At 45.8% G+C, this 25,452-nt stretch overlaps 1 protein-coding gene across 4 annotated transcripts in view; it reads left to right on the top strand.

Moving 5' to 3' along the window:
• Positions 1-22,998, top strand: part of pdzrn3b (PDZ domain containing RING finger 3b) — a 102,713-nt gene extending 79,715 nt beyond the window's left edge. For 2 of the 4 annotated variants that reach the window (XM_080001537.1, XM_080001535.1), the window contains 7 exons: positions 17,145-17,398; positions 18,180-18,267; positions 19,508-19,606; positions 19,755-19,817; positions 19,972-20,073; positions 20,194-20,310; positions 20,601-22,998. In XM_080001537.1, the coding sequence (XP_079857663.1) occupies positions 17,145-17,398; positions 18,180-18,267; positions 19,508-19,606; positions 19,755-19,817; positions 19,972-20,073; positions 20,194-20,310; positions 20,601-22,112 (2,235 nt within the window). In that variant the 3' untranslated portion in view covers positions 22,113-22,998. Of the gene's footprint in view, positions 1-4,563; positions 4,705-17,144; positions 17,399-18,179; positions 18,268-19,507; positions 19,607-19,754; positions 19,818-19,971; positions 20,074-20,193; positions 20,311-20,600 lie in introns of those variants that run through there. The other 2 variants (XM_080001538.1, XM_080001536.1) reach the window with 2 other exon arrangements.
• The last annotated feature ends 2,454 nt before the right edge of the window (positions 22,999-25,452 follow it).

Genomic DNA, 25,452 nt, shown 5'->3' with positions numbered 1-25,452 from the left:
TTCTCAGCTTACCCCCTCAACCCCTGTGAACTTGAATGCACGGTTCCCATTAAGCATATACTCACATCTCGCTAGGCTGACAGTGATGGCATTATTAGTCGTCCTAGTCTCCAATTACACAGTTGCGGTGGCTGTCAATCTCCGCCTGCCACCCTCCAGCCCCCCCCCCCTTACGGCTGGGGTCCCCGGTAGGCTGGAGATCAGGCTCTCCGAGTAAACAGGAGTACAAAAGATGACAGCTGTCTGATGAATTATGCAAAGCCTCGTGTTTGTTTTCAGAGAGTGGATGAACACATACACACACGCACGTGCACGCCCATACTCATACAGACGATGTGGTTAAGGGGAACTGGAAACTCATTAAACATCTTCACACACTTAGTCGCCCCCACCCCTTCCACACGCACACACACATATATACACACATTTCTCACTTCCGTGTTTGTCTCTGTCCCCTCTGCCTTCCCTTACTTGTTTCTGCAGGGTCTCATTTTTCCAACACACTCTGTTTCTAGCATCTCTTGTGGCAGACATCAGCCCACCACCCCTACCAGTGTCCCTTGGAACATGTGAATGGAGAATCTCACATGGAGTTGCTGTTGGCACCTCTCCACTCCGATTTCTCTCTACTCTTGTTCTCTCCATTCCTCCTCCCTCCACTCCTCTCCTCTCATATCCTCTCCTCTCATATCCTCTGCAGATGAAGTGTCTGATATGTAGCGCTCTGGCTAGAATCCACTCAAGAAGAGACCGTAAACTAAGGCCAAAGTCAACACGGCAGGGGCAAGGCCAGAATACACTTTAATCCCCGTCTAACTTTGTTTGGACGGATAAACTCCTATTGGTTCACCATCTCTCCTTCCTGCTGGCGTAACTGTTAGGGGAAATTCACAGCCGAGACAGCACCCGTTCGTTTGTCTGGGGGAGCCACTTATTTTCTTTGCAGGTCAATGTGTCGCTGACGCGCCGCTTTGCACGAGAGCACAAGCGCACTCTTCTTCACAGCCGCTACTCCTGTTTGCAAACCAAGAAGAAGGCGACGCGTAACCAGCTGGTTAGGGTGCAAAGTGATTTTTAGTTTCTTTCGAATGTATTGCCATTGAATCATTTATCTTGTCATGAACCGAAAATGATAGCGTCAAAGGCCTAACGCACACCTGGAAGTCATGTTTTACTCCATCGCGTTATCACGGTCGGCCATCTGTCTCCTGTTTCTTCATAATGTTGCCACGTCGTCACCGTCTGCAGACCTCAACCAACACCCTTAAAGCCCTCCGCTTTCCCCGTCTCCCTTATTGTCTAGCTCCCATTCAGTTTTGGAGGACTTCTCACGATGGGAAGAGATACAGTATATAGCTTAGCATTTTGACAATGAAAAGGTGAGAGAAGGTTGCGTTGAGCTATCATAATGAGTTTCTTTTCTGCAGACACACAGTGATGCTAGTGGATAGGTGAATGGGACTATGGCAATTACACCATACGCCTGTGTCTTATGCTTCTACAGCTTTGAGTGCACAGGAAGCATCTTGAACAATTAACTTCACTTCCGCTCTGTTTACCCATCCATCGCTTGTAAAAATGTCTCCTGTGAAAAGGGTCTATTTCATGAGTCTCATGAGAGGCCTAAAATGACTGAGATGAGAAGCGAAGAGGACAGCAAGCCTGTGTTGGAAAATTACAACCAGAGAAAATGTATGTTGTGTAATGGAGCAGTGGCCACCTGATCCCACCGCGTTGCTCCAGTTGAGACCACCGCCCCATGGAGCAGCCGGGGCCCAGGGGGCACCCACACAACACCAGAAAACCTTTATGAATATGAATGATCCATCTCATCATAGATCAAAAAACAAAGGGCTCCTGCACTTTTAAAAGGCCAACATTGCCAATTAGAGGAGGATATAATGACCTACGTGTCTAAATCCCAAACTCCTCCTTTGCATATCATTTTACTTGTAAATATAAGACAATGCTTACATTTTTGGATTCATCTATCAAAATGAGAATGCAGGTTACTGGGGTGTAATGATTTTGAGTTCAGTCCTCCTGATTTTGGCTCAGGAGGTGGAATGGTCGTCTAGTAATGGGAAAATTCCTGGCTCCTTCTGGTAGCGCCTCCTTATCCTATCCTTGAGCAAGACACTGAGCGCCTTACTGCTCCCGACAACCAGGTTGGCGCCTTGCATGGCTGCCTCCGCCATCGGTATGCAAACATTGTGAAGTGCCTTGGTGTTTGTGGACTAGAACAGATGCTATCTCAAATGCAGTCCTTTTACACTTGCCATTTTACCTTAAATAGATCTATAGACCAGAAATATTTGGGGAGAATTTTCCCTTTTTCTTTGTTATGATATTGGACAATATGTTTTATGACCTTTGGTGCCCCCCATAAAGAGGCTCTGGAACTATTGTTCGATGAGCCAGCAGATCAAGCTGCTGTTATAACCAGCCCCAACACAGCAGGGATGGATGGACAGAGGATAGATGTTTCCTTGAAAGGGCTATGAGGGACAAAAATGGAAACAGAAATAATACTAATAATGCTGAATACTGTGACATGCATATGGGGTTGCTGTCATACCAGGCGTGCAGGTCAAATCAGGCATGCAACTGTATTCCCCATTCTACATTTGACTGCCAGTGTTAATTCACGAACAGACACTTCCTTTTTCTACAACAGCTGCACTAACTCTTACTGCTGTTATTCACACCATACAGCTATGTCTAGTCTTGACTTTGTGAATGGGTAATCTCACTGTGAAAGAGAGATTAGCGGAGCAAGAGCACAGGCTAAACCTCTCCACTGATCCAGGCTCCAGGCACCACAGTGTAGCTAATGTGAGCATAGAATTTGTTTTCATGGTACGCAGGATCATACTTCCTGCCAAGAGCCCAGAAAAAGCAAAGCCCCAAGTAATCACCACTGATTGTAACCTTCACACACACTTATGCTTATAGTTTGCCTGTGGCAATCGTTTTTTATCCTCTCCATCTGACCCATCTACCTCGAGGATCTTATCCTCGGATCTTTTTTTTTTTTTCTTTTTTTTTTTTCAAATGGTGAGAAAAATCTTTGTAAATCACTGACGTCTGTCCATGTTAAAAGAATGAATACAGAAAAGACTATCACAAAGCGTAGGAAGTGGAGGGCTAACTATTCCCATTCAACTGCCAGAGTTCCCTCGCAGGACTGTTTGCACAGGATGAAATCAATCTACATATAGAAACGTGGACTAAGTTGAGTTGGGGAAAGCCTAAAAAAATGTAAACCTGAGGCTGCCCTTTTGTAAAAATGACTCAGGTCATGTAGAAAGTAACATTGTTTGCCTCTATTAAAAATGTGACACTTGCCAAGCCGCTAGGCACACGGACTGCCGATTTACATCATGCACGATAGTGTGACTGTCACTAATTGCTGAGGAGAGCATGCAATAGGGCAGGCAAACAGGAGAGGTCTGTTTTTGGAGAAGACCCCAGTGCCATGAGGGTCATTACAAGCAACACTGCCTGCTGCCATTCTCGCCAGCTCTAATTGACATTTAGATCTGGTTGGATGCGTGGCACCAAATAACTGATGGTAGCACTGATGCCAGGTCTGTTTTACATAGCAATATCGTTTCTGCCAGCACTGATGCCGTAAAGGCCAGCCTGTGACGGTGCAATTGGCGCCATAGATGCCCCAGGGGACAGCATGTCGCCACACATAATCAGACGCCTCGTCGGATGAGGTCTGTCCTGTGTACTGGAATCCGTTTGATGAACTGGCGGATGGCAGCATCAACATTTGTTGGTTTGCTTGGCTCTCGACCTAAGCATTCACAGAAAATAGATGGAGTAAAAATGCATGTTGTGCTGCGTGATTGGATCAATATGCCAGAGGTCACAATAACAATAATAACAGGCCCCTGTTTTAACTGGGGCGTGAACAGAATGGCCCATTTTGACTAAAGCTACAGCTTAACTCCACACCCATACATTAGGAGAAAAAACAACATCTAAATGACTTGTTTTTACAATCCGCTGTTAAGCATGAATGTCTGAGTAGGTACAGTTGATGCAGTGGGATCTGTACTCATTGTTAACAGTGGTTCAATTGTAATGTTTGCAACCGTTGAAACTGACATGCTTTCCTGATCTGTTGTCTTTGTCATAATCTATGACAAAACCGCCTGCTCACTCACTCAAATGCTACACAATAGATGTAATGGTGCTTATTAATTGAGAAGATAGAATCTGGCATAATCTCTGTTATTTCAAATCCCATTCATGATTTACCCCCCCACCACCTCCTTTATGAATAACCAATGAGCCCCTGCTTAATAAACATGGGGGGGGGGTATAATATGGCTGTACTTTGGAGCCGGCTGCTGTAGTCTCAGCAGAAAGCAGCAGAGCTTTGGAGAGGGAGGGAGTGTGTGCATGTGTGTGTATGTGTGTGAGGAGAGGGGGGGGAGTGTGTGAGCCGTTCCTCCGACCACTGCCATAGTGGGAGGCAACAGCGGAGGAGGGAGAGAGTGAAAGTGAGAGAGGAGAGCAGAGGTAGCCAAGCTGTTGAACGCATAGGAGAAAGAAAGTGGTAGTAGGAGTTGTAGCCTCACGGCTCAAGGGGAAGCCTGGAGGGTCTGATCTCCCCCCACGATGGGATGCAGCCTCTGTGCCCTACAGAAGCCTGAAGAGCACTACAAACTCCTCTATGAAGTCTGCCAGGTACTGTGACCAAGCCTTTTCAAACCGCCCCCGCCGCTGGGCTCTCGCTGGCAACTCAAGATGCTGATTCTTCAACTTTTGTTAAAGATGGTTTTGTGTTTTTCCAGTCTGTTTCATTCAGAGACAGTGGAGCCAAATGTACTTAATTTTAGCTTTCTGCTTTAGTAAAACGGTTTATCAGAGCATATTTCACATACGTGGCTATGGTACGGTGTCTGACTAATGGAAGGGTCAATTAGAAGTGTTAACTCCCTGGATCCCTTTGGAGTGAAAGCGAGTAGTGGGATCGTGGTGGAGTTGTAGCCGGCTGAAGACCCCTGCAACCCACCTCCCCCCCTCCAGCCTTGCAGCTGAGCAGCCTGAACTCCGGCCACAGGGGTCAGCGAGAGGTGGCGCGCTTTGGTTAAAAAGGGAGGGTGGCGGGGGGTGTGATGAAGAGGCGACAGCTCTCTCAATGTGCCTGTTAGTGTGCGCTCAGTGCTGCCCACCTACTCATTGTCACCCAGGCGCTGACTCAGACCTTCTCCCGTTTTAACCCCCGTTTGACTTTCACCAAAGTTTATATTTAACACCCGCCTGCTCGTTTTGCATTCTTTCTTTGTTTTTGTTGTTTTTTTTCCTGCCCAAATGAGCTCGGAACAGGCTTGTTATGGGTACTTCATTAATAAAAAAGTAATAATTGTTGTTGCATTTTGTAGATCATAATTATTCAGAGAGCCTGTCCGCAAAATCTCTCCTTCATTAAGCAGTAGGGTCCAACCCACTGTACTGCTTAATGACCAAAAAAAGTTAGCCCGAGTTAAAAAACGTTAATGGTTTTAATGTTGATAACTCTCAAACTGAATTCTCCTCAGCAAGAACAAACAAAAGTAATAAAAACTCTTTGGACCCATATGGTTTCTCAAAGTCACCTACACTCCTTGTGTCCCACGGCTCTGTGGCTTCCTGTCGCTGCGAATCAAAGGGCCAAAGGAAACAGGTTTTCGGTTTGGATACAGAAAAAAAAAGTTGAAATCACTTCATATGTTTGTTTCTGTTTCTTGCCTCGTGTTTTATTGAATTGGAGCACCGACCCTTTAAAAGTGATTGCACATCTCAGGGTGTTTGGGCTGGAGCTCCTGTCCCCCTCTAATGAGCCTCAGCACCCACAGGCTCCGCTCACGGTGTACCACTTTGGCAGCCTCTTGCTGTATTTCTTTGAGAACCCCGCTCGCTCCGAATCCCTTTAATGTCTGTGAGGTTTTTTTCTTCCTCTGCCCTAATGGAACCCAACCAAGTGTTGCCTTCGCCATCACACCAAATAACATCTCTATTTTCCTCACGGGGAGTCGGGTGGCGGCTGGGTGATTTCAATGGATGTAATGATCAATGTCTGTGGGGATAAGAGCATTCTAGATATGGTGCTTGATCGTACCACGTCTGTAAAAAGGAAGGAAAAAAAGCTGAAAGGTTTTAGCTTTTGTCGGGGGAAAACAGTGTGGTTGTTATGGAGGGATGCACTAAATGGATTATGGAGAGTGTACACTAAACAGCTGATGGTAGGATGAACACATGCATATACACTCACTCCAAACCTCAGTTGCGTTTGTTTTCCCCTACTAGGAAATGACAGCAAAAAGACGGTGTTAGCCTCCTTTGTGTGTGTGCGTCCTCCCAGATCGCAGGGAGTCTGGCGCTCCATGCCTGTCAATTAGCCCAGATTGACGGGAACGGGGCATCTTTGGCCCCAAAAACCCCGCCGCTCCTCCCCTGGCAACAAGCGGGCTCGCCAATTAAGTCGAACAGTGACGGCCTCTTCGGCCACGGGACCGGACCGGGGGCCAGTCCTGTCTGCGTCAAAACACATCAAAAACCCAAACCGATTTGTCATTCCGCCAGCCTGCAGAGAAGAACAGCAGGTCTGCTGGAGCTGACAACGCAGAAGCAACACTGCATTCTGATTGGCATGGATGTTTACTCCTGAAATGATCAAAATGGAATAAACCATAGACAAACTCCTTGGGTTGTCAAAAGAAAGACGCAAACAAGGCCTGTCTTGTGGCACCAGCTAATTGTGGCACCAGAAGCATTTTTTCTCTCATTGTTTTCATTGTTTTTGTCAGGCAGATAGTATTGAGGAGGTGAATAATCTCTCAAAACAATAAAACACATTTATTAATATTATATAAACATCCAACTAATGAATAATTTTTTCACACAAGTTAAGCAAATTATTTTGTAAAGGCACTGCTCTAATTGCAAGACTGAAGTGTTTTTTGATTTACGCATGTTGATTTGGCAGGGCCACCGCTTTAATCTCTCATTGAGTCAGTTTGAAAGAAAATTGTCCTCTTGCTGGTCTGGAAAGAGACGTTGCCCCGCGGATGAACCACTTCAGTTTAGCCGCTCTCGTTCAGGCGGTGGTGAGAGAGTCGTGCTGTTGTGATCAAGGGCCCATCAGTCATCAGTCATCGGCCCTGACAGCCCTAGTCCCAGTGTGGGAAGCTTTGCCCGAGTGTGGAAAGAGAATCATGGCTCATGCATTAACTCTCTACCTCATTACTTTTTCTCCAGGGGTTACAGTAGGTTGAGAAGTGCCGCAATGTTTTCCTGCTTGGCTGTCTTATGCCGAGTGTTAGATGATCCTGGCCTGATTTTCCACTCACCAACAGGTTTTTGGAGACCACCGAGCAAAGCCCCAAATCGGAGGCAAATCATAGCGTGTTCCCATGAGCGATGAGTGTTTGGTGTGAACTGTTCACGAAACGATCCGACTGCTCGCCAGTGGTTCACAGAGGCCAGCAAGACATCAAGCAGGTTTAATCTTTTATTTTTTATTTTTAATTGGGGTTCAGCCCCAAAGGACTCAATGTCAGGAAGAGATCAAGGCCTTTTTGCAAAAAGACATTTCACAACTTTCCATCATATAGAGGTTAAAGTGGTGATAATCTATGAGAATAGTTAGTTAAGAAAATCCATATTTCTAAGAAAACAGACATTCCCATACATATCCTCCTCTATATGCTCTTTCCATTGTTGGTTGTTGGAGCCGCCTTTCCCGGCAAGAATGCAATGAACGAGCATGTGCAAGAAGTGAAAGGCAGCTGCGGTGAATTTGATCAAGCAGATAATGTTCAACAACAGCGAAGATGAGGATAGGAAGACAGTTTTGAATTCTAGTATTCTGGAACATGTATTGTAATGTATTGTCCCAACACGGATGATCTTATCTTTCACACATGCACTGCAACCCTGAAATTATCCAGACAATCAGTTGGACTGAACATTAACCAGACTTAACCCAACCAGCACCCTAGTACAAAGTCTATGTCAGATTGAGCAGCATGTGTGATCAGGGCAGGCGGTTGTCCGGAGAATTCACAGTGCGCGTGTGGGGGTGTTGATGATGTCTCTATCATGGGCCAGTAATTTACCTTTGTGCAGATCTTTGTGCACGGAGCAGAGCTGCTGCGTGATGCTTTCTGCTTTCTTTATTGTTCCTTTCCACTCTCTCGTTTATATTGCGGATACGTACAAATACATGTGCTGTAAACTCTGCACCTGATTATCCGGACATTGCCCGGAGTTCATGTGTGAAGCAGCTTATGTGCGTATATTTATAAGGCCATCTGCATGCATATGCCATCTGCATATGTGATATTATCTGGGTTTCCAAACTTCAAAGTGAATTTACTGGGGGGGGGGGGGGGGTTAACAATATTTGAGATCCAGCCAACAGAAACAGTTGTTAAAAATTCCTCTTCTCTTTCTTTAAAGACACAAGGCAGGATTCTGACCTATTTCTAATGCATTAGACAGCCATTGTCTTAACTGTACTGCACAGACAAAAATAGAGTGTCAACAGTTCTGCTCTGTTTTGTGGTGTTGCTGAAACTGAACAGTAGGCACTTATTTAACAGTACATTTCCAAACCAAAAGTATAGTGAAGCCAAAAAAGTGAAAAGGAAACAGTGAACCAGGGCCTGTTTTTTCTCCTGTTGAGGTCATTGTCGAATCAAGCATGGACCAGCACAACACTATTCTTTAAATTCCTGTGGCGGCTCGGGGTTTTTGCGCTTTTGAGCCTGACCCCTCTGACAGCGGCAGCCCTCGTGGTGCTCCTTCAAAGCCCGAGATAAGAGCCATCAACCAGATGTAAGCCCAGCTGCTTTTGTCTGCCCGTGAAGGTAGAGGACCTTGAAAAGTCTGTCTGACAGTCCTACAGGCTGCTAATCTCTCCTCGAGTAGTGCCCCATAATGGCTGCGTGGCCCTGCACGGGTTCCCCCACGGCTTCCAATTAGAGCCCCTACATAAGCTGGCCATGGAACCTCTAGACGACAGCTCTTTGTCCTCAAAGTCGTAGTTTTCTGTTCTTCTTCTGTGGATAAAACTGGTCAATCTGCTGAGAAAACATAACATGCAGCATGCGGCCCTGCGCTGTCATTTTCGCAGTCCCAGGGCAAGGGCGATTCTTAATCAGAGCCGATTTTCCAACGGAGGTCGCCGAGGTGTGGGGTTCAAGAAGCCGAGATGCGAGCCGCACCAGATGGTCTTGACGCAACGCGACGTTCATTTCTCTTTTTTGACTACACAGACAAAAATGAGGGAGAGAAATCGGTGCGAGATCCCTCTCCCAGCACCACCTCCGCTTCCCTCCCCTCCTCCTCCCCCCCCCCCCCCCCCACGATGTCAGGGATCCCTGTCATCATCAAAGCAGCGAGCCCCGACCAAAGCGAGAGCTGCCGAGACGGAAGCCGGCCCACCTCTGCCCTGGGCAGCGTAACGAGGCTTGACAGGGACGACACACAGAGGCCGAGCAGGGATAGAGCGGGGCCAGCGGAGCCTGACGCGCAGTGTGTGCGTGTGTGTGCTTTAATAACGGGCAGGATCAGCGCGGGTGCGCCGTCACATCTGTTTAAACAATGGAGCAGGTGGCCGGCAGCCGCAGGGGGCCACTCAGAGCGACCCTCGCATACTGTCATACTGTCGGTGGACTTCTTGGGAGGAAAAGAAAAATCATTTGGAGAGGAAAGAGAGAGAGAGAGAGAGAGAGAGAGAGAGAAGGACGGCAGACGGCATGGAGGCGTATCAACACTTGGCTCGCAGCCACAACAAACAGGAATCTGAAAGCGAAACACTGATTGCAGAGCATATGTCTCACAGGCAGAGCAGCAGATCGACTAAATACAAGAGGGAAAAAATGCTGAACCAGTAATCCATAAACACAATACCGACGTGCTGGTTCACTTCCATGGTCTCTGTCTATCATTGTAATTCTTTAAAACACTTGAAGCGTATGTTACTCGGCGTAACTCTATCTTAAGCACTGTGCAATGTGACACGTCCACTGAGGGGAGTCCCAGATGTTAGGTTGTGTCCTGGTGTAAACTTGTTTTTACAGCGAGACGTGTACGGACTGCTTTTATTTCTGCACATGGCAGCTATTACAGGGTTGTTGTTTTTTTCTTCATATCTTCCCTTTTGAATCAACAATTTGACGGATAAAAAAGAATGAAATGGAAAAACAAGAGTGTTTAATTGCACTCCAACTGGCTTTGCTACAAACACAGACATTTTTCTCACGTTTCACTAATAAGCCGTTGTCTTGCGACAATGGGCAGAGATCTGCAGAAAATTAGCATGGCAGAAAATGTATGCAATTAAGCTGAAGCTGTTTATATTATTAGCAGACATGAGCCTTGTCAATAATTGTACAAGTCCCCGGTGTGCATGCATGCGTGCCGTAATGAATAAATGATCCATCCAGTGGTGCCCAGAGGAGTGATTATGGTAGGCAGCTCTGCGTTGCAGGGGACGTATCGGCGCAGGAGATTTAGTCTCATTATTTGTCAACGCAGCGCTGGAAAAAGGAACCTCCCTCGACGGCTTATTAACCCGGGAGGCCTCACTATCCATTCAGAGGCTCGTCAGGCTTACGTGTCGATAACGGTGGCCCTGATGCATTAAACCCCCCCCCCCCCCCCTCCGGGACTCCTCCTATCATTCCGCTGTTCACCGTCATCCGCGCAGGGCCATGCCATTTCTTTATGCTTCTTTTTAAGTGCGGTCGTGTTCTTCTTTGGCTTTGTTAGAGGCTCTGCTTAATCTAAATAGAGGGGCCCCACATGGCCTTGCGTTTTCGTGTAAGGATTTTTCTCTATGTGTTTTTCGTTGGTTTGCATGAAGGGAGTGTGTACATAACTGTATGGAAGAGTGTTACATGTGCTCCTCACTTAAGGACCTACCTGCTTAACGACCGTTCGGACTTACGACCAGCTCTGTGACCAGTCTGTATTGTACACTGTGTACATAGGCGTGCACGCTGCGTGCGTGGTGTCTCAACGTCAAGCATCTCACCGCACATCCCCCTTTATATACTATATACACTATATACACTTTATATACTATATACACTTTATACACTATATACGCTAACTACACTATATGTACTATATAAACTATATACATTATATATACAATATGCACTATAAATTCTATAAACACTATATATACTATTTACACTATATACACTATACACACTACACATCTCATCTCATCATCTCAGTCCACACTGTGTGTGTGTGTGTGTGTGTGTGTGTGTGTGTGTGTGTGTGTGTGTGTGTGTGTGTGTGTGTGTGTGTGTGTGTGTGTGTGTGTGTGTGTGTGTGTGTGTGTGTGTGTGTGTGTGTGTGTGTGTCTGCACCTGCACCATTGAAGCTGGGATGACAGCTTACCAGTACCACCAGCTTCATGATTGGAATTGTAGACTTGTTCGATATCTGTCATATCTTAAATCCTGGCTACTCCTATTTCCTGCAAACTGTTACCCCCTGGCTCCTACCGCTATGACGGCAACTGTGTTAGTAGCGACGGCATCATATTTTTGGCAGGTATCTCATTGATTGATTGGTTGTTTTGATTTCCCTCACTGTGTTTGATTTTACTGCTATTACTTTCCTATCGATAATTGGTCGTTTTGCTCTTCTATTTTTCCATCATCATATCTGCCCACTCAACACCATTTTACATCTGGCCGTTCCCTCTGCCCCTTTGAAGGGGTTTGTTCTTTTCCAGTGTTATTCCTTCATTTTAAAGGGGGTGGTGTCAAAGTGTCGATTGAATGTGGGCCGATGAATCCCTTTAAGACCATCTGTAGTAAGGGGCTAAACAAATAAACTTGACTTGGCTTAACATTTCCGCTGAGGATGACTGACAACAAAGTTCACACTTCCCCATCTCTCCAGGCAAACATAGTGCATGCATGGTGTTGAGTTCATCCTCTCCAGTAATTTTTCTCGCCATTTTGACGTTTGCTTAAACTGTCAGTTCAGAGAAGTGTGTGTAGAGTTGTGGGTTTGCGGTGCCAAGATAGCTGCCAGCAATGTTTTTGAACAGGGTTACTTTGGACTGAGTACACACAGACATTTTAGGACTTTGGTTTGAAGCAGAGTGCATAACAGAACACGGCAGATTTTCTGATCATGTCTACTCGGTAATGTTTGGACACCCGCCAGAAGGGTTGCCGAGTTTTTTTGTTTTTTTATTTAATTTTTTTTTTTTATAAAACCTATTTAGTTCATTGCTGCATATCAGCGCCCTGGTTCATCAGATAAAAAAACTCAAGCAAATTTGTAAAATACTAAGCATGACGATATGTTTCTATGGTGATGTACAAAAAATAAAATATATGAAACTAAATTATTTTGTGTGTGTGTGTGTGTGTGTGTGTGTGTGTGTGTGTGTGTGTGTGTGTGTGTGTGTGTGTGTGTGTGTGTGTGTGTGTGTGTGTGTGTGTGTGTGTGTGTGTGTGGCGCGCAGCAGGGATGTACTTGTACTGTATTTATATATATTTATATATTGTATTATATATATATATATATATATATATATATATATATATATAATACAATATAATAATTACAATATACAAGTAATAACCTGGAGCTGCAACTCCGGTGCAATCACAGGACCAACTAAACCATGTGAGACCACCATGTACAAATCCTGCATCTGCTTCCTTGCTACAAGCACCAAACAGCCTCCATGCGATTAATAAATACAAAAAACAACTTTTATATCAATCCACAGTTTTTATTCAAGCCGTTAAGTGCTATATTCCAGAGAGGTGCTGGACCCGGTAGAAGCCTGAATAAAAGAGTTTCTCTGGAATAAAAGAGTTTTGCACAGCAGACATTGCGCAGTAGAATTGTGCACAGATATTGAGCGTCACCAACTCAAAAATGTCCAGTGACACTGGAGCTGTCATGAGTTTATTAACCGATGGGAAAAATTCCTCACCGTGGCATCCCTACTAGCCTGCGCTGTACATACCGGCTTAACGCTGTCCACTATTCTGGACATTGCCAATCCGTACAATTTTGGTCAAGGACATATTGAACATGGTGTATTTCTGAAGTTTTCGCTGATGAACTGTACCAACAAATAAACTTTAGTATTGGCAAGATTGATTCCACATTTGTGCTCCATTCAAATAACTTTTTTATGAACGTGATACTTGGCTGGAGTATTGGCTCACAGATGGCTTGGAAAGGTGTGGTAAGACCTAAAAACCACAATTGGAGAAAAACAGATGGTTGCAAAATGATTGTAAAGGGAAGGAGTTATTATTTTTTTAAGATTCTCTGCAACAAGTTTGATTCAAAGCCCTTGAAAACACCTATTTTTGACATTTACCTTTTGGTGGCTTATTATACCAGAGAATGGTGTGGAAAAGCGGCGCAGGAAGCCACATTACGTGCTTAATTGATCTGTTGCGGACAAAACAGTGTTCCATGCTTAAATCAGATTAGGTAAAAGTAAGAAGTAGAGTGTCTTTCAGCCAGCGCTTAATTTTTAGCTGTTTGTTCTGTAATCCCCGTAAAACCCTGAACAATGTGGTTTTGAGGTAAGAAACACATGCACAATACATGCACGCACACACACACACACACACCACACACACACACACACACACCTACACAGTGAGAAACTGTTTCTGAATTTTCTTCTGTTTTGTGAAAATTGTTACATGTGAAATGAAAGGAGGATTAACTGTAAATTTGAAGCTGAATGACCCACATTCGGATTGCAACGAAATAGCCCCCAACCCCCAAAAAAATGAGCCTGGAAACCTTCGTGCTTCCCGTCCTGTGAGGGGTCTTTTCAGAGACAGACTTCGAAGAATTTGTTCAAGAAGAGTATCTGACCAGAAAGGGAAGCGAGCGCCCCACCTCTCAAGGCTCCCCGAATGCTCGTCTATAGAGTGAAGTTCCCATGGTTTCCCTGATCACTCCTGAAAGGCACAGGTCGCCTGGCACAGTTTCCACTCTGTTCACCTCACTGCGTTTCCCCAAGGAACAGAAACAGTGGCCCTTTAATGATGTACTGTCCTTTATTAAAGGATTAGGTTGCAACCGAGAAGCCATATCAGAGACTAATGTTACACAACACGGTAAGCAAACTGACTTAATAGTCTGTTAAGCCTCCATAATGCGGCTTCAGTACAGTAAAATGGAAGTTCTAGTATTAGTTTTCCTTCAGTTCATCTAAACACAGCCAAGGCAAGAGCACGGGTGACAATGTAAATAAATCAGATATCAATCATTGACGGCCGGGGGGGAAAGGTATCAAAGAACGCGTCCTTAAAATCAAGGTCTTAATGTGGCCTGATTTGCATTCCGGGGATAACGGCAGGTTTCGGACGGAGGAATGGCTGTCCCCTGCCACCCTTAGTTGCCGCCCAGAAAATGACCACTGACCGACATGAACAACGTTGGGAACGGGCTGAAATCATAGCGCAATCTCAACAGCTCACAACTAGGTCATGCACAGGAAATAGAAGTATAATATTCCACTGCCCTCGAGATCAAATGTGATATCTTTAATGAAATAACACTGCCGCAGCTGTGTAAATTCCCCGTTGGGCTGCTAAACACTGACACGCCAGACATGTGATATAGACCTCATCAAAATTTCTTTAAGTAGGGCCTTGCTGCCCTCATGTCATTAAAACTAACAGGGACATCCTCTCTGAGGAAATGCCAAAGGTTGGCAATGTCATCTCTGCACGTCAGTCATCGTCGTAAAGGTGTCAACATGGACGGCTGTCTGTTTACAAAAGCAGCTGCCGATAACCTTTAAGGAATACGTATTGTTTACTTACACTGATAAAGGCATCAAACTCTTGTCGTGCCTGTATCCGCTTGACATAAGTAAAATTTTCTATCATCAGCTTGCCTGAGTAAAATGAGCCCGCCCCCGTTCCAGAGTAATGGTTCAGCGTTGCATGGTTTGGGAGCGCAGTGGTGTCCCGCGAGGTGTATTGTGTAGAGAAAATGTTGTGTGTTTTCTCCCAGTGTGCTGGATTGTGTCAGAGGGGAGCGGTTGTGAATGGAGGCCGCGGGACCCCCTCCCCGGCTGGGAGGAGACTTCCGCCATTGAGCGACTGAGACAGAATCCCTTGGGTTCTCCAAGAAAAGGGGATTGTGGCTTTGTCCCTGGGTCGCTGCCTTCAAGTAGCCCTCAGGATTCCTGGCAACTATGTATGGTCAATGTGAGTCTGCGTGGAGGGGGGAGGGGAACAAAACACAAAGTCACTTGTGTTCCTAGCAGCTGATGTACAACATCACAGTGCTGGGCGAGTTGGGATTGTGCAGGATGCTTGTGGGAGGCCTTTATTCTCCTCATGCTAGTGACATTGACAAAAGGTTTTGTTTGACATCGACAACTTCTTTCAACTGTGATATTAATATTAAAAATCTAACTTCAGTCTCTAATTTTGAGTTTTGGTGAGATTCATTATGATTCTTTTGGTAGAGACGGAGAGTGGGAACGGCCTCCTAAATTACATCCAATTATTTGGAACCAATTTCAAATAGTGGAGCGATTCATTTTCTTAAATTCAGAAGTTTGATTCAGACGACGTGGAAGTTGAGGCCAGTTGAGATGATCCAATTATCCTGCAGGCTTATGCTTGTTATTAATCCTCTCTGGTTATTAGTGAGCACATAACCACTTCAGAGTAGAACTGTGTGGATCTCCATCCTTTTCTTCCCCTTCCACTGGCAAATGAATACAAGCACACACAACACCACATTCTAAACTCGGTGTATCCGTGCCAAGGTCTGTGTTCATTCTTTTTTTCAAGAAGTGAAATACTCGTTTTTCTTATTCAGCCCAAGTAGGATTGTTATACAAAGATATCACAATTCCCTGGGGCAAGTTTGATATTTCTGCTGTTCCGGTATGCAAAGTAGCCCAACTCTGTCTGAGAACAACTATGCTGTGAATTAGAATGAAACGAACACAGCCAGAGGCAACAGGATCAACCAGCCCTGCGCTTACCAGAAAATTAATCCACCGACATGGTCTTGCGTGTGTTGGGGTGCCAGGGAGAGTGAGAAAGGATGCTGAAGATTAATGAGGCAAGTAATGATCCGCAAAGTTATGTGTTCACCGAAAGGCTGCCCTGCTGCATCGGTGAGCTCCATCTCAGAGTTTGTCGGGATACAACCCAAGACTGTGTCACGCCTGATTTGTTGAACGGAAGGTGGGGAGCGTGGAGCCATTCTAACGGCAAACCCAAGACTCATATCCTATCAAAGCTCCCAAGTCATCCAGGAATCACCAAAACAACAAATTCCGGACTGCGCGATGATGATGGAGGATAGACCAGAAGCTCTGAGGAATCCTAATAAGACGAAGATTGTCCAGAGTGCAATATGCTGTCAGCTGGAGAATTTCCTCAAAAATCGAGAAAGTTGACCATTGTCAACTATATGTTCTAGAACTACATTGGTGTAATACCGTTTCATCAACAAGGGGCTGAGAAGACTCTTCCATCCATCTCTTCCATCCACCCTTTTTTTCTGACATACTGTGGCTCTGCATACCGACACATTTATTGCACTGTGAGGTGCCGTCACATCCTGCAGCATACTACAAGGACTTTTGACAGTGTGTGCTTGTCTATCGGCGTACTGAGGTCTTAAGTCGTTCCACCAAACCTAATTAGGGCTCTTTTTTTCATCGACACACCGGGGCCTTTTTGCTCAAATAACTCTCCCCAGGTCAACGTTCTGCGCCTGCTTCGTCGTCTCTGACGGGAGTTCAAATTCACCCTCTACTGAGAAATTACTTAGCTAAATGAGCGCTGCTCCATGCGGCCCCTCACTAATGACCTTGTTTAATTAAAGAAGGACTCGTTCTAATTATGCTCTTATTCCACTTGGTCCAAATGTGACTCTGTGAAACGAACTAAAGAGACTGGAAGATTTTTCTTCTCCAATGGAATATTGAATATTGGCCAAGTGATTGTGTTGGGACATCGCAAAAAGAATAACCCACAGGAGATCGACTTAGAGTATCTCAAAAGGAAACTAGTTAGTGGAAGTTTTTTATTTTATTTTATGACTAACCAATACACTTCCCCTATTGTTCTGTTTATCTACCTTCAAAACAGGTCAACGGTAAGGACCTGTCGAAGGCCACCCATGATCAGGCAGTAGAAGCCTTCCGCATGGCCAAGGAGCCGATAGTGGTCCAGGTTCTGCGCCGCGCCCCCCGGCCCAGGCTGGCCGGCGTGGCCACGGACACCCAGCTGGTCAACATGAGCACCCAGACAGACATCACTTTCCAGGAGATCATTGCCCTTTCCAAGATTCCTGCCTCCGACGCCCCCATGGCAGTGCTAGGACCGTACCTGCTCCCAGATGAGTGAGTATCATTTGGCAAAAAAATGCACGACCATGTCTGCTAAAAGGGGGATTCACTGGAGAAAAGCTTTATATTCATAGTGCCATTTGGGTTCAATTTAAATAACGTTGACAAGTAGGCTCAAAATTTGTGGGTTTTAGAACTCACTTATGCTGGAAAAAGCTCACCTTACTCCACCGAGACAGAGGAAATTGCCGCCCTATCAGTTAATTCCAAACAATGCTGGTATTCACTGTAGAGTATCTGAAGTTCACGGATAATGTTCCGTCTGTCACTCACATGGCGATGGCAAGTCCCCCAGGCACACGGTCCCGTTTGAATGGATCTTTTTATTTGTATTTGCATATTGAGTTGCACAATTTCTCTATTATTTGTGTCTGCTGCCCCAGAGAGCACAGCTACAATTTGGGCACTACGGCATGGCTGCCCTTTTGTAATTATCAATTATGATTTATTTAATTGATAATCAGAGTCAAATTAAAAACACAGAATGTTAATTTTCCAATTACCCTTACGCTGTTGCGTGTTCAGACGCAAGAGCGAGTCCTTCAACGAGCCCTTATTAAAACCTCTCTAATGTTCCAGTCTTTTCAATTTAGAGGTAAAACTAATTCTAGACTGAAGATTAGAGCCTTTTTGTGACTCAACTGCTGTCAGTCTTGCCACCACCACCACCATCAGTCTCCCAGAATACTCCCTGGAGCTCCAATCATGCTGTTTAAGTAGCAATGCTAGAGTAAGATTGCTGCTATATCTGATTGTGCTTTATCTTTTGTCTCAGGCATCCTCCAGGCCATGCTTATTTTGACCCCAATGATTTCCTAGAAGGCATACAGCAGGACATAGAGCGGGAGGAGTTGGAATATGAGGTAAAGCAACTTTCTTCTCTCTCTTTCTATCTTTCTCTGTCTGCCTAATGAAAATATACATTCAGACAGTGATGCAATATTGCCCCATTAGTGAGCCCCTCTTAGCCTCTGTGTCTCCAGCCCAATGGCCCTGCTGGCCACCACAGAGCCCTATCCCCTCGTTTTATCAACGTTATTAATGCCCCCACAATCCCCATTTCTCTCCCCCACTGTCCAGCCAATAAGACTTTGGGCAGACAGCAACCGGGTGGCTTGTTTGTTCCAGCAGATGTGGAACGGTGACATCATTACTTATTGAAGACAAGAGCCCTAATGTGTCTTCCAGAGGAGGGCCCATCCGGGCCCCTCCACTGTGTGCGAGATGGGGCCGCGGCGGATAATTAGGCGCCGCTCGGCGGCAGTGATGGATACGATGATTCACATTAACTACATGAGGCCTCAACGAGGATGCATCCAAGAGATAGTGACCCGTGAGGCGCCAATCTGCTCCTTCGCATGCCCCCCACCTTCCAACACAGCAATTCAAGCCCTAGTCACAACTTATTAATCAGTCTAGGGCCATGGAGGTTGAGGCTCAGAGTGGAAGTGAAGTTAGAGCAAGCAAACACCAGATGCGCTGCAGACGGGCACAGAACTACCGACCCTGCCCCGGTACCCAGTATTCATCTCTGACACCAGTTTGAGGATGTTTCCGGTTGGATAGCATTACGGGTTCCAGTTGTTCCATATCCCTTACTACTCTAACCACTTCAATAAGTGATTAGTGTTTATATTAGTATTAGATTAGTAAATAGAGAGTACTTCATGCCCTTTGTAAATTTCATCAGAGCTTGCAAACCAAACAGGGCATGGACAGATTAGTGGGCCTAGCAATGAGGTGGAGGCTGTTTGCCCTTAGAAGAGACCCCATTCCGCCCCCTGAAGCCGGGCCGGTATCTGAATCTGTGACCCCTAGATTACAGGTATGTTGACAAGTGACAAACGGGACTCGGGGGCCCGTCTGTGGGCCGGTGCAACATCTCTCATGCTGTCAACAGGCTCCTAGAGAGCGACACAGTGGCTAATACATCGGGTCCAGCTGAAAGATCCATTAAAAAGACTGATGGATCGCCGCTGCTCTCTGAATCCCTTTCTTATTCAATCTACTGCGTGCACCAACAACAGTCCTCGATTAGCTTTTCGGTGGGGAAATCCGATTCATTTGAGGTGTTACCCAGAGTATTTGTTTCTTCTTCTTCAGGAAGTGGATTTGTACCGCACCAATATCCAGGAAAAGCTTGGCCTGACAGTCTGTTACCGGACCGACGATGAAGACGAAACCGGGATCTACGTCAGTGAGGTACTTACCATGTGTCCCTGGCAGTAACCATTACGTCTTGCTATAATACATACATAGTCATAACATTATTACTAAGGGGAGAAAGACCTCAGGTCCTTTGACCTCAGTGGGTAACAGTTTGTTGTTTTGGTCTTACGTTTGTCTTTAGATTGACCCAAACAGCATCGCTGCAAAGGATGGCAGGATCAGAGAAGGGGATAGAATCATTCAGGTAAGTCATCTGCAAAGAAAAATGCTCAACATCCAAAGGAGTTGACTTGGTGACTTGATTCATTTAGATCTTTGTGAAAACGTTTTTGGCTCGCCCTTCCTTTATCTTCCTGGAGTTTATTCATACTTTACCCCGGTACTCTCTTTCCTTCCAGATCAATGGCATTGAGATCCAAAACCGGGAAGATGCTGTGGCACTGTTGACCAGCGAGGAGCACCAGAACATCTGTCTACTAGTAGCCAGACCAGAAATCCAAGTAAGTGGGATATTCCTATCTTGTAAGTGGTAGGGAAAGCCGTCGCGTGAAATTCACTGAAAATAAGTGATAATAATAAGATAAGATGATAAGCTCTGTGCTCTGCCCGTTCTGCGTCAGCTGGATGAGGGCTGGATGGATGACGACAGGAACGACTTCCTCGATGACCTTCACATGGACATGTTGGAGCAGCAGCACCATCAGGCCATGCAGTTCACTGCCAGCGTCCTGCAGCAGGTACACACAAGACCTACATATACTCACACTCACAGGCAAACTATCTCAAACACACTACAACAACAACATATGTTCAACTGTGGGAAATCTTGGCTGGTCGAGCCAAATCCGCCGAGGACAGCAGCTGTTCAGTTACAGCTGTTTTAGCATTTGTATATATATATATATATATATATATATATAAAAGAATATCAAGTGGAGAGGCAGATGTGTAACGTGTTTGACAGTAAACATTGCCGCCTGTTGTGAGTGGAAGTCTTTATTTTTGACACATTGTCTTGTGGTTTCAGAAGAAGCGCGAGGAGGACGGTGGCACCACGGACTCGGCCACGCTGCTCTCCAACCGCCACGAGAAGGACAGCGGCGTAGGCCGCACTGACGACAGCACGCGCAACGACGAGAGCTCGGAGCAGGAGAACCTGGCCGACGACCACACCACAGCCTCCAACACGCTGGCCAGCCGCCGGAAGCTCACCTACAGCCAGGACACGCTGGGCAGCGCCGACTTGCCCTTCAGCGGGGAGTCTCTAATCTCCGGCGACTACGCCGAAGCCGACTTCCTCGGCATCCCAGCCGATGAGTGTGAGCGTTTCCGGGAGCTGCTGGAGCTCAAGTGCCAGGTGGAGGGCATTAGCGGCGGGGTGCAGGGCCTTTGCTGCCAGGCAGCCGACGGCTCAGAGCAGGAGGGCATGGACCGCGAGCTAGAGCTGCTCAATGAGGAACTGCGCAGCATCGAGCTGGAGTGCCTGAACATCGTACGTGCCCATCGCATGCAGCAGGTGCGGGAGCAGTGCCGCGAGGCCTGGATGCTGCACAACGACGGGTTCCACAACTACAACACCAGCATTGACGCACGCCGCCATCAGCTCTCCGACATCACCGAGCTGCCCGAAAAGTCGGACAAGGACAGCAGCAGCGCCTACAACACGGGCGAGAGCTGTCGCAGCACCCCGCTCACCCTGGAGCTGTCGCCCGACAACTCCCTCCGTCGGGGGGCAGAGAGCCAGGATCTGGCCGTCGCCTCCGGCTCCAGTGGCTCCAATGGCAGGATCCTCAAGCCTCTGCCCATCCAGGAGGCTGGCAGCCACGGACGCAGCAACAACGCCTCCTGCTCCAAGGATTCCGAGGGAGGCCCGCAGGCGGAGGGCAATGAGAGGAAGCTGGGCGATAAGGCGGGGCGGAGCTCTCAGCTGTCACAGTCCCACTCGCCCTACAAGCACGCCCACATCCCGGCGCACGCACAGCACTACCAGAGCTACATGCAGCTGATCCAGCAGAAGTCGGCGGTGGAGTATGCTCAAAGCCAGATGAGCCTGGTCAGCATGTGCCGTGACCCCACCGCCCTGGAGGCCAAGATGGAATGGAAGGTGAAGATCCGCAGTGACGGCACACGCTACATCACCAAGCGGCCCGTGCGTGACAAGCTGCTGCGGGAGCGCGCGCTGCGCATCCGCGAGGAGCGCAGCGGCATGACAACGGACGACGATGCCATCAGCGAACTGAAGATGGGCCGCTATTGGAGTAAGGAGGAGCGCAAGCAGCACGCCGTGCGCGCCAAGGAGCAGCGGCAGCGCCGTGAGTTCATGAAGCAGAGCCGCGCCGACTGCCTGAAGGAGCAGGCCGGCCCTGAGGAGCGCAAGGAGCCCAACATCATCGAGCTGAGCCACAAGAAGATGATGAAGAAGAGGAACAGGAAGATCTTCGACAACTGGATGACCATCCAGGAACTGCTCACCCACGGCACCAAGTCTCCGGAAGGAACCAGGGTTTACAATTCGCTCCTGTCCGTCACCACCGTCTGAGCAGCTTCCCTGTGACATACTGTAGATAAGACTCTCCTGACTGGGGGACAGATTCCTGCCTCGTTCAATGCAGCAATGTTTTGTAAATAGGAGGAAAAAACGAGAAAAGCCTTTTATTGAAGGAACCTTGGAAACCGCAGTGGGTGGTCCGAAGGTGGTCCGCAGAGGGACTTTTGGACACATCAGCGGACATGTTTTTGAGGGTGATTTACAAAAAAAAAATGTTTAAACGCTTTCAATAATCTTTTCTACCTTTTTGAGCTTGGCCTTTTTAAATATTAATGGAACAAAATGCAATATCCAAGCTTTGGAAGGTTTTGAAAGAGCGCATAAACCATCTCCCATAAGTAAACAACATTTAAAGGTCAACATTTACACTTTATTTTTTATTTTGTGCTTGACAGTTATCTTTTATCAGTATTTTACTGTAACGCATACCTTAATGATATCGATAAACACAATGGTATTTTCCTGCAAGGTCTAACATTTAACTCTTTTCAAGAGCAACTTGTAAATAAAAGAAATACAAATGTGTTTTTTAACAAATTGACTTTTTTACAATATCTTTCCGATGGTGCTGTTTTTCTGAAAGTTGTTTTTCTAAAAACGAGCGGTATTTCATCTGTTACATACTGTCGGCTACCATTGCACACCGCTGTCACTGTGTAGGTTTGGCTCGGGGAGAACCTTCTTCACATGCTGAACTTTAACGAATTATGTCTGTGTTTATTGTTGCAGCACATTGTAGTCGCATTTTGCTTTCGTAGGACTTCCATGTATCGAGCAAAATAACACAGCTTAACAAATCTTTAGATAGCCACACAATTTGATGTCCTGTAAAATGAGAGAAATAATAAATTATTGTTTTATATATGATGAACTTTCACCTGGTGTCTGCACTTCTTTCCAAAATGTCCAGTATCTGTGTGCTCTGTCGACTGGGACGGTAAATAACCAAACCAGAACAGATTAAGCTTGTAATGAGGCTTAACACGTCCACAAAAGGATCCTAGTCATCACCTTTAGGAATAAATAGCATATAGTTGACTTAATGTGTCCAGGGAGCCCTTTAAATATACTGTTCTGTCCAATGTAATTGGCCTCTTTACATATAATGTTTACAATATACTACATTTGCAGATTTATGCAAATGATAAATCCTGAAATTCTTAAATTTGCTCTTGCCGCAGGTACTCAATAGGATTGAGATCAGGACTCATTGCTTGCCAAACAACCAAAACAGTCCTGTGTTTTCTTGTTTCTCGATTCATGCATAGTTTTCTGATAGTGGGTAGCACATTTTGCTCTAAAATGCCTTAGTAATCCTCTGATTTCATGATCCCCTTAATGACGTTCAAGACCTCCAGTACCAGTGGCAGCAAAGCAGCCCCACAACATGATGGTCAGCACTGTACACAGTATTTGACCGTAGGCAGGGTGTTCTTCTTCATTGCCAAGAGCTCTAATTTGATTTTAATCAGTCTACAGAACATTTTCTCAGAAGGATTGTGGTTTATCAACTCTATGTGGATTCGGGCAGAGACCAGTGGGGCCTTCTTATATTTGTCTTTCAACAGTGGGGTCCTCCTTGGCATACGTCGCCCATGAACCCCTTCTTGGTTTAGTGTGTGGCTTATGGTACGGGTTGAAACCATTACTCAAGATCTGGTTAGATTTAAGCTCTCTGGATGGTCATACCTGGTGTATTTTCAATGGGCCACACCAACATATGAAGACACGTTTGGTCAGTTTTCCTCATACCACCACGTCCTGGGAGGTTTCATGACCAGCAACAAAAGGGCGCCAAAATAATTTTTATGCCATTACACCTATAACAAATGTTTAATTGTTATAGTCTGATCCTGTGCTGTTGTGTATCAAACAAATGAATGTGTGAATACCAAAGTTGTTTCATTGTCCATTGTTTTTCAGAAGATACTGTACATCATCTACGTTAAATGCAAAGGTGCCAATACCATTTTATCTAAAACAAACGGGTCGTACATTTCTGCGCTCTCGTTTTATTTTGGTTTGTCGCTCTGGCTGTTCAGTTTGGGTTAAAGAAAACATCCATGCTCAGGATTTTGCTGGTGCCCACAAATTTCAACCTGAGTCAAGCTTAAAACAGATCTACTTTCTGCAAGAAACAGATTCCCATTCAGTTCTGCTGGTGTTCCTGGTAGAGGTAACCTACCTGTACCAGTCTTTCTGCTACTGATGGATGTTACTCTGTATTTATGGTCAATTAAAGACTATAGTTTATGAAAAAGTTCTATTTTTTTTGTGGATTGCAGTAACTGTGGTTCTGCTATTTATCTGGTCCTTTCTCATAGAACACACCGGTCCATGGCAGAACTGCCATGGACCGGTGTGTTCTATGAGAGTCAAAATCAAGTCAGGAAATAAGTTCTGGAATAAAGAAACCCATTCCGTCAAATGGCCCTACACACACACACACACACACACACACACACACACACACACACACACACACACACACACACACACACACACACACACACACACACACACACCCCTGAAAGCACACAATTCACAGCAAGCGAGTTGATGACAATGCACACTTCTTTGTGCACACTCTTTTCTGCTTGCCTTTACAAGATATCATATATGTAAGCACTGAAAACAAGTATAATAATTGTTCTGTAAATTGTGCTGAAAACGGGGACAAACCGGGAAATGTTAGTGTTTTACAGATATCTGTCGGGACTTGGGACACACAGCTCGGACAAACTGGGACGTCTGGTCACCGTGAAAAAAAACCTCCAGTGACTTACGCTGCACTAAACAAGGTTGTCAAGAGGATTTTCACCAGCACCTGGCTCTCGCAGCGTTAACATCTTCGAGGTCACGATTCATGCACTTGCATTTGACACCTAGCGCCCAATCAACCAGAGGGATCTGGTCCAGCATCGGGCCCCTACCAAGCCCTCGATTAGCGGCTCAGCGTGTCACCGGAGAGAACGGAAGACTCAACAAAATCAATCACCAGTTGGCATTTCACCTTTCATGCTGCTTTTGACGAGGCAGGAAGGTAGGAACTTTTGAGCTTTTGAGTTTGATTTTTATTTTTATTTTTGTTTTATTGTTTTATTATCGTGTTAATTATTGATTGATCGTGGCTATCAGTGGTCAGTTATTTCAGAATAATGACCAGTTCCCGGCCTGTTTTTTTTTACCCTTGTTTAACGCTGTTTCTACATTCTAATGCTAATAGTAGCTATTGGTGACATCTTGTGACGCTACATAGAAACTACAATGGAAAAGGTGATGTCCAATTTCCCATTTTGTCAACAGTTAATACGTTAGTCGTACTGTATGT

The sequence above is a fragment of the Zeus faber genome (genome assembly GCF_960531495.2).
Source record: "Zeus faber genome assembly, chromosome: 5".
Taxonomy (NCBI): Eukaryota; Metazoa; Chordata; class Actinopteri; order Zeiformes; family Zeidae; genus Zeus; species Zeus faber.
This window is presented reverse-complemented; position numbering and strand designations above follow the sequence as displayed.